Here is a 12139-nt window from a genome sequence, read left to right as displayed (position 1 = left end):
GTTTACTGTCCTCCCCAAGTGCCACCAGGGCAGGGTGTTGGCCCAGAGGGCCTGGGAGACCAGTGACTCTCCTTCAGCACCCACGGCCACCAGGCAGCACTGTTCACATCTCACAGGTGAGGGGTGAGCTCACAAGGTATGGCAAGCAAGGTCTGGTGCTGGCAGGAGCACCACTCAGCTCAAGGCCTGGCACAGCCACGCCATCAGCCACTGGTCAGGACCCGGGTGGGGCCTGGCCCACAGGCTCCTAGAGGACAGGCTCTGAGCTGGGTCAGGGGCTCGGGCTCCGAGAAGGCAGCCGGCCAAGGGTCCCGGGAGCATCCTCACCTCGTAGAAGAGCCCCTCGGGGAACGGCCGGAAGCACTGGGCGCACACGAAGCATTGCTCGTGGTACAGCTCTCCGTTGCTGTTGACGATGCGCTCAGCGGGAGCGAAGCGCGCCTGGCAGCGCTGGCACACTGCATTGGCCAAGGCGTTGGACATGTTGCTGCGGGAGAAGGAACGGGACGCTCAGGATGGGGCAGGGCCAAGGCGAGCAAGCGTGAGGGCTGCACACGAGCGGACACGCCCCTCCTTACAAAGTTAAAATGCTTTCCAGGGCAAGGAAAATCGCTCTCCTCACCCCGAGGGTGGCCGTGGCACTGTGGGGATGCAGCGACACACAGGCAGGGCCGAGCTGCCTGGCACCAGCTTGGGTCCCCCTGCACGGCTGCCCACACATCCCTGCAGCGACTCTGTGCCATGGACACGATACGCGCCAGCACGTGCCAGCTGCAGCATGTGCTCCCGGAGGACGACCCTGGAAGGCCAATGCAACACCTCCATTTTACAGATGGATAAGCCGAGGCCCGGAGGGAGGGAGTGACCTTCCCAAGGGCCACTGTGGTTGGAGGCAAAGCCCAGATTAGAAACCAACCCTCCTCCCGACTCAAGCTCCCATCTTCCCACCAGGCGCTGCAGCCCCAGTGCACTTCCAAGGACGGTCAGACACAGGCCGGGCCACAAGCAGGCACACGCCGGTCAGACCAGTCGGGCTCCAGCTGGGTGCGCTCAGTCCCCGTGCAGCCGGGGCCGTCCCTCGCTCTCCAGGCCCAGGCTCCCAGCGGTTGAAGGGCCATAATCTCCACTGCAGCAATGGGCTGGGCTGGTGAGGTGAGGGACACACGTAACCCTCAGCACAGTGCCTGGCCCCTTTTTCAGTGTGACTGACTTGGTCCTAGGCTGCTCAGTCTTCATTGTGCTAAGCCATCTCTGGGGGTGTCAGTGGCCACCTTGGGCCTCCTCTCGCCCCTTCTCAGGAACCAGAGAGTGCCTCGGGTATAGAACATCACAAAGGCACAGTGAGCAGCTCTGTATTCACGCTCTCATTTAACCGCCGGGGCAACCCTGCCTTCCAGATGAGACCTGAGGCTCAGAAAGGCGGCCCCAGCTCACACACAGACGACAGACTCCCGATCTGAACCCAGACTCGTCAGACGTCAACGGCTCTTTCTCCTGCACCATGAGTTAGTTTCAAACCACCTGCCCCGAAAAGCGTGTAACCCTACCACGGAGAAGTGAGAGCACAGATCTTTGCGATGGGAGCAAGGCAGGCAGCAAGTCTCCCCACCCACGGCAGCAACCGCCTTCCCCGGGTGAGCGGCAGGCTTCCTTCTGGGAGGGGCGGAATCCACACCGAGCAACAGGGGAAGGTCCTCACGCTGGGCCAGGCCCGTGCTGACCGCAGCCAGGCTCGCAGGAGGAGCCATGTCCCCCTCAACAGCCCAACCATGGCCTGCCAGCACCCCGATGCCCAGGCCTTTCGCCACAAGGGTGGCAAACAGGTTTGTCTCAAGCGTCAACTCTGACAGCTTGGGGTGGCGGCCTGGAAAGCTGGGCAAAGAAGGATGGTCGGGCTCAGCGGGGAGGGGTGTGATGTGGTGGCAATGTCACGTGGACACAGGGAGTGGCACAACACGAGCTGTCCACTTTGAGAACACCATTCCAGCCTGGTGCCGCAGCACTAGGAGAAGAGCTCTTGAGACTGAAGCTCACGCAGGGGTGCTCAGCTGTCAATCCCTGGGAACAAGGGTCCCGGGAGGATGAGCCCAGGAGGCGGGAGAGGCCGGGGGGCGCTGTAGACAGTGGGTCTCAGGCAGGGCTGCTGCAGGAGTCGGCAGGGCCCAGACAAAAAGCAGGCTCTGCGTGCAGCAGCCACGCCCATGCTCCCGCGGGTCTCACAGGGCGGCTGGACAGGGCAGAGACCTCCCGTCAGGGAGGGCTGGGCGGGACTCCATCAGAACGGGCGTGGACGCCTGCCCTGACACCACTGCGAACCTGCAGGCCTTGTCCTCCCAAAATAGACAGCCAAGGTGTCAGGGAGGAAGTTCCAGCGCCTGGCCGTGATCAAGACCTTGTGGGTCCTGGAGAAGCCAGAAATAAACAGGAAATCCCATGACTCTGGGTCTGGAATTTCCTACTCAAAGGACCCAGAAAACAAAGTCAAAACAGGACTCAAGTCCAGGCTGAGGCTTTCGGATGGCTCCTCCCACCCAGACCCTGGGGCCTGACCGAGGGAGCGCCAGCACGCCCCTCTGCCGTCTGCTCCCCCAGAGCCGGCCAGGGCCCAGGGCTGACGCTCAAGGACTGCGTCTGCACACTGTCACCACAGCGGCCCGCCCCTGACAACAGGGCTGGCCCTCAACTGGTCTGTGTCTAGTGTCCTGGCTGGGTCCCTGGGCGTCTCAGGTCAAGGATTCTGTCCCCTACATACCTCACACAAGCCCAGGCACGTGCGGCTAGGGTGTGGGGGTGACCACCTCCCTCCCGCACCCACTGGCGGCCCCAGCCCAAGTCTCGGGCAGCAGCACCTCCAACGGCACTTCTGTGGCCACATCCTCACGCCACCCTGCTCAGGGACACAGACCCCACTCCAACCCACGGGCCCAGGACAGAGGATGGACAGACGTGCAAATGTGCCCAACAACTGCAGCACAGCACGACCAGGGAGAAGGCCTGCCGGTTCCACAGGAGGCGCTGGCCGGCACGCAGGGCTCTGGGCTCAGCCCACACGTTTGGGTCCCGATGACCCCAGCCACCTGCTGTGGGACCTGGAAGCAGGTGCCAGCTCCTCTAGGCCTCACTTGCTCATCTGCAAAGAGGTTGCTGGAGTAACAGTGGCCGCCTCGCAGCGCTGAAGAGAAGCTCGCAGGGCACACTGCACGTTGAGCGCAGGGCCAGGCAGGCTGAGTGCCGGAGAAAGAGAGCTGTTGTTTTCTGGCAACTCTGGGGGCCTTCCAGAGTGCCCCAGGCCCAGTCCAGGGGAAGGCCTGAAGCCTGCCGGCGCTCCCCGAAAGGGTGGAGACATGGACATTCCTCACCCTCCTTCACACATTCCGGTCAAGAGTGAGGAGCACAGAACCCGCCCAGTGATCCCCAGGGGACGCCGCCACCCTGCCCCAGCGGAACAGCACTCAAACAACCCAGGCACGCCCAGCCGCCTAGAAGCCAAACCCGAGAGCTGGGGAGAGGGCATCGTCCTGCACCCCTTCTCCAACTCTCCCCAGCACCCCAGAACACTCTCAATCTTGTCAGCCAACACAGCCAATTGTTGCAAGATGTCACTGAGCTTTACAGTGACTGTTAGCCTGGGGTGGGGTAGGGGAGCCCTTTCTGTGCCAGGTCCTTGTGAGGAAAGGTTGACAGTTCCAGATAAGGAAATTGAAGCACAGAGAGGGTCAGTGATCTGCTGAGGGTCACACAGGATTGGACCTATGCTGTCTCCTGTCCCTCAGCTCCTGGTAGCATCATACAGGCACCGCCATTCAAGACTGTTTTGTCAACAACCCCAGACCTTCCCCCACTCTAGCCTCCCACTCACCCGGGGGCCTGAGAGCAGGGAGGGGCTGGCCACAAGGGTCTGTCCACACCTGAGGATGAGTCAGTGTCACCAATGCCATGTCAGCCTGGGCACTAGGCAGTGAATGCGTGTGCTCCAGGGCAGACGGCACCGGCTGCAGCCCTGGCTGCGGGGCCTGCAGCAGAGGACTCTGTGAACCTCGACCTCCTCATCTGTAAAACGGGCCGGCAACAGCCCCTCCAGGGATTGTGGGGAGGGTGAAGTGAGGTGACCCCTGCGAGCACAGCCCATAACCGCTCCACAACACAGCCAGGAGCACTCCTCCCCTCCTTCACCCACCAGCTCGGGACGGAGCATCCACACTGTGACAGGCACCGTTCCAGGGTGGGGAGAAGGGGTCCCACTGCAGCATGGCCTCCACAGCTTGAGTGGCAGCTGCCCCTGCATGGCCTGGGGCTCCCCAGGTCCTCCCTCATGAGGCCAGTCAGAGGCCAGCAGCAGGTGGTATCTGGCCGACACAGGAAAGAGGAACGGACAAAGCCAGTCCCACACCCAGCCTTGAGGACACTAGAGAATTGACGTGCTGCCTTGAGCTGCTACACACAAGGCTTTTCCACCATCAGAGACATGTTACAAGTCTGTGTGGAGCCTGAGGGACACCACAGAGCTTGTCCCGAAGCCCCAGCCCTCCCCCTTGCTCCGCATGTTACACACAACACACGGACAGCAGAGAGCTGGCCAGAAGTTCACAGCAGAATAAGCCGAGCTGTGTACAAACACATGTGCGTGCAGGCGCGGGACTTCCTGAGGCCAACCTCGGTGCCGTGCAGTGTGCCCTCCTGGTGTCCTGGCCATGGCCTTGTGCTGCAGCCTCTGTTCCCCACTCCCCACCCGACACCCTCCCCTGGCAACATTCTTAGCCCCAGACACCTGCGAGGGCTCAGTCCCCACCACCCCTCCCGAAGGCTGCCCTAACCACAGGACACCGTGAGCACAGAGCAGGTTGTCCTCTTCCTGCAGAGCATTAGCCCTGGACCTCCTTTCCTCCCCATCCTCCCCTCTGCCCTGCTGCTCCGGCTCCTCCCTGGCTCACCACCCCTCCTCCCAAGCTCAGCGTCCTCTCCCACTGTCCCTCCCCGCTCCTCCTCTGGGGCCCCGCCTGTCACTTCCATGCCAAGCCCACAACCCTCATTGCTCTCTCTCCCCAACTTTCTACTGGAGTTTCCATCCAGATGGCCCCAGGGGCACTGCAAACTCATGTCCAGGAGTGCCCCCCAGCCCCTGACCCCCACATCAGGGTCTCCATCACCATCCACGTGCCCCCTTACACCCTCCCCATGCAAGACTAACTCATCCTTGGAGAGTCCCCGGGGTCCACCCTGAACCCCACAGGCTCCTTCCAGCCCAAATGAAGCAGTCATCACTTGTCTACACCTGCAGTTCTGCAGAGGATAAAGCAGTCCAGGCTCTAGAGTCAGTCCCACCTGAGTCAAGTTACAGCGTGGCCATTTTTTGGATGGGTGATGTCCAGCAGGGTCCTGGACCACGCTGTCTGCTCATCTACAAAGTGCAATAAAATGATCCAAGTCTGAAAGCAGTAATGGGGGCTACATAGGACAACTTATCTGGAACACCCCATCCTCAGCACCCTGCCCAAGAACGTTGATCAAACCCAGCTGGATTAAGTGGTGCCCTCCCCCAACCCTTGCGGCCAACCCAGGAGCTGTGCGGACGCCCAGGGTGGCCAGGCCCTTCGCCGTCGGAAGGGTCAGGCAGGGTGTCCGAGGAAAGGCCTGCAGCTGCAGCTTCCGGCCATTGTCCCGCGCCGCCCCGCCCTGCCCCTGGCCACCTACCCGGGGACGGCAGGCGGCGGGCTCTGCCGGTGCTGGCGCCGCCGGTACAGCCCCGACGCGGCGAGCGCACCCAGCCGGGTGGCCATGGCGTCGTGGAGGGGCGGCCCGCTGGGGGACCCCCGGCCGCGGAGGGCAGAGGCTGCCGAGCGACGGGCCGCCACCGGGGCCAGACTCCGCGACGGGGCGGCCGGCGTGCAGGGGGCGCCTCTCCCCCACCGGCTCTGCACAGGAGCTCACGTTACACACTGCGATCTCCAAAGGGCAGCAGAGTCAAGTCCAAATAGAAAGGATATTGTTCACACCGCGGGGGCAGCACAGTGAAAGCTGAGGCTGGCAGGGCTGGGTCCAGGCTGGGGAGGAGATCCGCTGGGAGGATCCCAAACAGCACTGAGGTGAGGTCCAGAGTGACAGGGCAGGATGCCTGGAGATCCCAGGCTGCCCGGAGCCTGCGAGGAAAGCCCCCGGACAAGCTGATGACGGCACAGCTGAGGAGGGCAGTACCGGACTGCCAGTTTAGGAATCCTGCAAACTGTTAAAAGCTGATGAGAGAGACCCACACATGCCCACATTCTGCCTGTTCCCTTCCCAGAGAGCCTGCGGCCACAAATGCCACCAAGGAGACCCAGACCAGGGCAGCCCTGGTTCCCTGGATCTGGCCAACAAATAGCCAAGCACCCAAAAGAGGTCTGGGCTGTCCAAACTCAGAGAACAGGTGGTCCCCCGCTGATCAGGGAGAGCAGAAGCAGCAGGATCTGGTGGAAGACCACCCGGAAGGCACCACTTCACAAGCATTTTTACCTACAAAGACTGGCAGGGTTACTGCGATCCATGTGCAAACACCCCAGGTCAGCATCTGAACTCTAGCCACTGCTAGCCGAGCGGGCACCACGGTCAGCAACGAAATAAGGATCCAGAGCACTCACAGAAATCTTTAACACTGATTGCATTTCCCTGAAAAGGCTTTCTAGTAAGTCAGAAAGCGTGAGCATCCTCCTCCTCTGCCTTTCAAAAGAAAGAGACGGTGGCCGTCCTCCCAGCCAGCAAGGCGCTGGTCCTCCTACACCAGGACGGAGGAAACCTGGGACGGGATCCACTGGCACTCGGATGCCGCCGGGCCCACACCGAGGAACATACCTCATCCAGCAAATCCAAACATGAGGAAGTACTTATTAACCACCTGGGGGTCAGCCCCAGAACAGAGCCATATGAGGACAAGCATTGAGTGCAATATACTTTGTAAACATAGCTCAATTCCAAAGGTAGCAGGCACTGATCAATTCAACAAATATTTTCTTAGAGGGGGCCCCAGGGCCTAAAGGGCATAGAGAGGCTGAGCCTGGAGGAGGCGACAAGTACCAGGATCACCTCCCACCCCCTGATAGGGATGGCTGAATGCTTACGTAGAAGCTTTGGTTACAGCGCTTCAAGTTACTGCCCTGGGGCCCAGGCCCCTTTTACCAGCCCCCACCCAGCCCTCCCATGTGGAAATCCTGAACTCTAGAGCCCAGAACTCTCACAGCTTCGTTTAAGGAGGGAACATCTATTTAGGGCTTCCACGATTGCAGACAGGCCCGGGAAAGAGGCCACAGCCACAAGCACTTGTACAGCATAATTGGTAAATGAAGTTCAAGCCCAAGTTTACCAGGCACTAACCAACCTAACAAATATTTACTGTAAAAGGGAGCACCGGGGCCTGGAAACTGAGAAAGGCTCCCAGTCTGGTTGAGCCCAAGTCCCCAGTCTTTGCACAGCCTTCCCCCAGCCCACCCGCCCAGTTCTGCAGCCTGTCTTGCAGGGGTGGGGTTGGGCCATGCTGGGCTCCTCAGCCAGCACTCTGGCTCCAGAGGACACAGTTGCAAAAACTCAGAAAGAAGGATGTCAGCAAAAATGGTAGAGAAAGAATCTCTGAACGTTTGTCCCTCCATAAAAGCAATGAAAAAATAGCCAAAATTGTCAGAGTTTTTCAGAACTCTGTAACTTAACCAAAGATTTGCAGTAACCCAGGGAGCATTTGGTCAAGCAAAACAGTTGAATCTCAGTAAGAACAGTGAGCTTTGTGGTGTTTTAACTTATGCTAGTCTCTAATCCCTGTTCCCTAACTCCATGGCTGCCTTGAAAAACAACCACCCAAATCCCCAGGAATAAGGGAGCAGACAGGGCTGGAGCTCTTCCAAAGCTTCATTCCCACGCAGGAGTTCTTGCTGGACCTGACCTGGGAAGACCCCATTTGAAAGGCTTGTCTTTATGTGACCTCACTCACACATACCCAGGGCTAAAAGCCTCTCTTGGGGAGTGTTTTCAAGTGGGTTACATCATAGCTGCCTATGATATCATAGCTGCCATTACCACAGGCAGTGGATGACAGGTAGGGTGATAGACTAACCAAAAAGCGTAAAAGGAAAGCTGAGGAATGAGCTGTCCTTAGGGGCTTTGAAAAAAATCGACACATTCCTGGGAATCTAGAAGGCCGTGCACATGCCCAGGGCTCATGCACACTCAGGAAAGGCCTGAGAAGGCCCCAAGCCCTCAGTCTGGCTGACCTTCAGGCTCTGAGCAGGCGGAGGGGAAGGCCATGGCAGAGCTGTCGGCTGCCTGGCTGAGAGCTGATGGTGTGCCCCCGCACACACGCAGTGCCCTCAGCAAAGGCTGACAGACTTACTGCTCTCAGGCATTCAAGGAAATCTCTGTTCAGTCATTAGCTGCCCATAAACTACCAAGCAGAGACTTCAGTGGTCACGAGTGACAGAGATACATACTTTAAAGAATGACTGCAGAAAAGTCACTAAGACAGACAGCAAGCAGGAACCACAAACCCCGGGGACTGGGGAGCATCTGAGTTCCAGTGTTGCCACATTACAGTATTTGAAATGAATTCTTTCTCAGCAAAAATTTATTAGACATGAAAAGAAACAAAAAAGTATGACCCATACACAGAAACAAAAGTACTCAACAGAAACTGTCCCTGAGGAAGCCCAAATGTTAGGCTTACTAGACAGGCTTTAAGTCAGCCATTTTAAATATGTTCAAAGAACTAAAGGAAACCATGTCTAAAAACCTGGAGGAAAGTATGAGAATGATGTCTCACTACATGGAACATATCAATAAAAAGATAGAAATCATAAAATGGGACCAAATAGAAATTCTAGAGTTGAAAAGAAATACTAAAGAGAGTGCATCAGGATGAAGTGAAAGGACACTAGACAATAATTTGAATCTCCGTGAAGAAATAAAGAGCAGTGAAGTATATTTACCTTTGTATAGTAAAAGTAACTATATAGACAAATATAAAAACATAAATGTATTTTTTTGCTTCTAAATCATTTTTTCCCAACTGATTTAAAGACAACTGCATAACAAAATAGTTTAACACAAAATAAGGCAATAGTGTAGGAAATGAGAAACAAAATGACATAAAATATATTTTAAAGAGAGTAAATGGGAGATGTAAACCCTATCTTATCAGTAATTACATTAAATGTAAATGGATTAAAGTCTGCAATTAAAAGTCAGAGATTAACAAATGGATTTTTTTAGAACATGATCTAATTATATGCTTTCTACAAGAGATTCATCTTACATTCAAAAACACAAATAGTTTGAAAATAAAAGGATGAAAAAGATATACCATACAAACATCAACCAGATGAGAACTGGAATGGCTATACTAATATCAGACAAAATAGAATTTAAGACAAAAATTGTTACAAGAGCAAAAAAGGACATTTTATGATGACAAAAGATCCATCAAAAAGAAATAACAAGCATAAACATATACGCACCTAACAACAGAGCCCCAAATACCTGAAGCAAAAATTGACAGAATTGAGAGAAAAATAAACAGTTTAACAATAATAGTAGGAAACTTCAATACTCCACTTTCAATAATGCATAGACCATTATACAAAAGCTAAGCAAGGATACAGAAGGCATGAACAACACCATAAACCAACTAGACATGAAAAACATCTATAGAACACTCTACCCAACAATAGCAGAATATACCTCCTTCTCAAGTGCACATGGAACATTCTCCAGGATAGACCATATGTTAGGGCATAAAACAAACCTCAATAAATTTAAAAGGACTGAGATCATAGAAAGCATTTTCTCAAGCCACAATGGAATAAAATTACAAATCAATAATAGAGGGAAATTTAGGAAATTCACAAATATGTGGAAATTAAACAACACACTGCTAAAGAACCAATGAGTCAAAGAAGAAAACAAGGGAATTTAGAAAGCACTTTGAGATGAATGAAGTGAAAACACACACACCAAATACGGGATGCAGCTTAGGCAGTGCCCAGAGGGAAGTTTATGGCTGTAAATGCCGACATTAAAAAAGAAGAAAGACCTCAAATCAATGACTTGAACTTCCACTTTAAGAAACTAGGAACGGGGGCCAGCCCAGTGGCATAGCAGTTAAGTTCCGGCACTCTGCTTCAGCGGCCCGGGGTTTGCAGGTTTGGATCCCAGGCGCAGACCTACACACTGCTTATAAAGCCATGCTGTGGCAGGCATCCAACATACAAAATAGAGGAAGATGGGCACAGATGTTAGCTCAGTGACAATCTTCCTCGGCAAAAAAGAGGAGGATTGGCGGTGGATGTTAGCTCAGGGCTAGTCTTCCTCAAAAAAAAAAAAGAAAGAAAGAAACTAGGAACAGATGAGTAAACTAAACTTAATGCAAGTATAAGGGAGGAAATAATAAAGATTAAAACAGAAATAAATGAAAGGAAGATTAGAAAAAAATAGAGAAAATGAAGAAAACCAAAAGTTGGTTCTTTGATAAGATCAACAAAACTAACAAACCTTTAGCAAGAAAAATAGAGAACACTCAAATGACTAAAACCAGGAATGAAAAAAGGGACTAAAGTTAGAGAAATTTAAAGGATTGTAAGGGAATACCATAAGCAATTGTATGCCAGCAAACTAAATAACCTAGTTGAAATGGACAAATACCTAGAAAGACAAACTACCAAAACTGACTCAACAAAAATAAGAAATCCAAATAGACCTGAAACAAGTAAAGAGACCGACTTATTAAACAAAACACTTCTCACAGTGAAGAGCCTAAGACCAGAAGGTTTTGTTGGTGAATTCTACCAAATATTTAAGTGGAATTAACACCAACCCTTCACAAAATCTTCCTCAAAGGTCAACCAGAAAGGAACACTTCCCAACTTATTCAATGAGGCCAGTATTACCCTGGTACCAAAACCAGACAAAGATATCACAAGAAAAATACAGATCAATATCCCTTATGAACATAGGTGCAAATATCCTCAACAAAACTGAACGTAGCAGCCTATAAAAAGTATTATACGTCATGACCAAATGGGATTTATCCCAGGAATATAAGGTTGGTCTAACATCCAAAAATCAATGTAATATACACCATATCCATAGAATAAAGGGAAAACACCACAAAAAATGCAGAGAACGCACTTGACAAGATCCAACATCCTTTGATGATTAAAAAAAAAACACTAAGCAAACTAGGAATAGAAGGAAACTTCTTCAACCTGATAAAAACCCAGAGCTAATATTACTTAATGGTAAAGACTGGAAGCTTTCCTGTAAGGTCAGGAGCAAAACAAGGACTCCCAGTCTTGCCATTTCTTTTCAACATTGCACTGGAGGTTCCAGTGAGGAGAGTTAGGAAAGAAAAGGAGATAAAAGGTATCCATATCGGAAAGGAAGAAGTAAAACTCTATTTGCATATCACGTACTCTTATAGAGAAAACCCTAAAGAACCACTACCCCCAAGAAACCTGTTACAGCTAGGAAATGAGGTCAGCAAGGTTGCAGGATGAAAGATCAATACAAAAAAGTCACCAGCAATAAGCAATCTGGAAATGAAATTAATAAAACAATTCCATTTACACTAGCATCAAGAGGAATAAAACACTTAGGAACCAACGTAACCAAAGAAATGTGAGATTTATACAAGGTGAAAACTATAAAACATTGTTGAAAGAAATTAAAGATCTAAATAAATGGAACGACATCCCATGTTCACGGATTGAAACACTTAGTATTGTCAAGATGGCAATGCCTTTCCCCCTCCCAAACTGACCTGCAGATTCAACACGATCCTTATCAAAATTCCAACTGTCTTCTTCACAGAAATAGGAAAGCTGATCCCATAATTCATATGGAAATGCAAGAGACCCAGAATAACCAAAACAACTAGAAAAAGAACAAAGTCAGAGGACCCACATTTCCCAATTTCAAAACTTACTACAGTTACAGTATTCAAAACAGTATGATTGACACATACATCAATGGAATAGGATTGAGAGTCCAGAAATAATCCCATACATCCATGGCCAAGTGATTTGTGACAAGACTGTTAAGACAATTCAATGGGGAAAGAATAGTTTTGTCAACAAATGATGCTAGAATTACTGGATAGCCAGAGGCAAAAGAATGGTTTTAAACCCCT

At 52.2% G+C, this 12139-nt stretch overlaps 1 protein-coding gene across 23 annotated transcripts in view; it reads right to left on the bottom strand.

Annotated features, from left to right (window-relative positions):
• LIMS2 (LIM zinc finger domain containing 2) overlaps positions 1-12139 on the bottom strand; it is a 58434-nt gene that overhangs the window by 17083 nt on the left and 29212 nt on the right. For 10 of the 23 annotated variants that reach the window (XM_023622651.2, XM_070242291.1, XM_023622647.2 and 7 more), the window contains exon 2: positions 328-487. The exons of 2 other annotated variants lie outside the window; for them this stretch is intronic. In XM_023622651.2, coding sequence (XP_023478419.1) covers positions 328-483 — 156 coding nt within the window. In that variant the 5' untranslated portion in view covers positions 484-487. Of the gene's footprint in view, positions 1-327; positions 488-622; positions 795-5322; positions 6221-6489; positions 7015-12139 lie in introns of those variants that run through there. 11 more of the 23 variants (XM_070242284.1, XM_070242286.1, XM_070242283.1 and 8 more) reach the window with 11 other exon arrangements.

The sequence above is a fragment of the Equus caballus genome, chromosome 18 (assembly GCF_041296265.1).
Source record: "Equus caballus isolate H_3958 breed thoroughbred chromosome 18, TB-T2T, whole genome shotgun sequence".
Classification (NCBI taxonomy): Eukaryota; Metazoa; Chordata; class Mammalia; order Perissodactyla; family Equidae; genus Equus; species Equus caballus.
The sequence above is the reverse complement of the archived record's forward strand: the minus strand, read 5'-3'. Positions and strand labels throughout refer to the sequence as shown.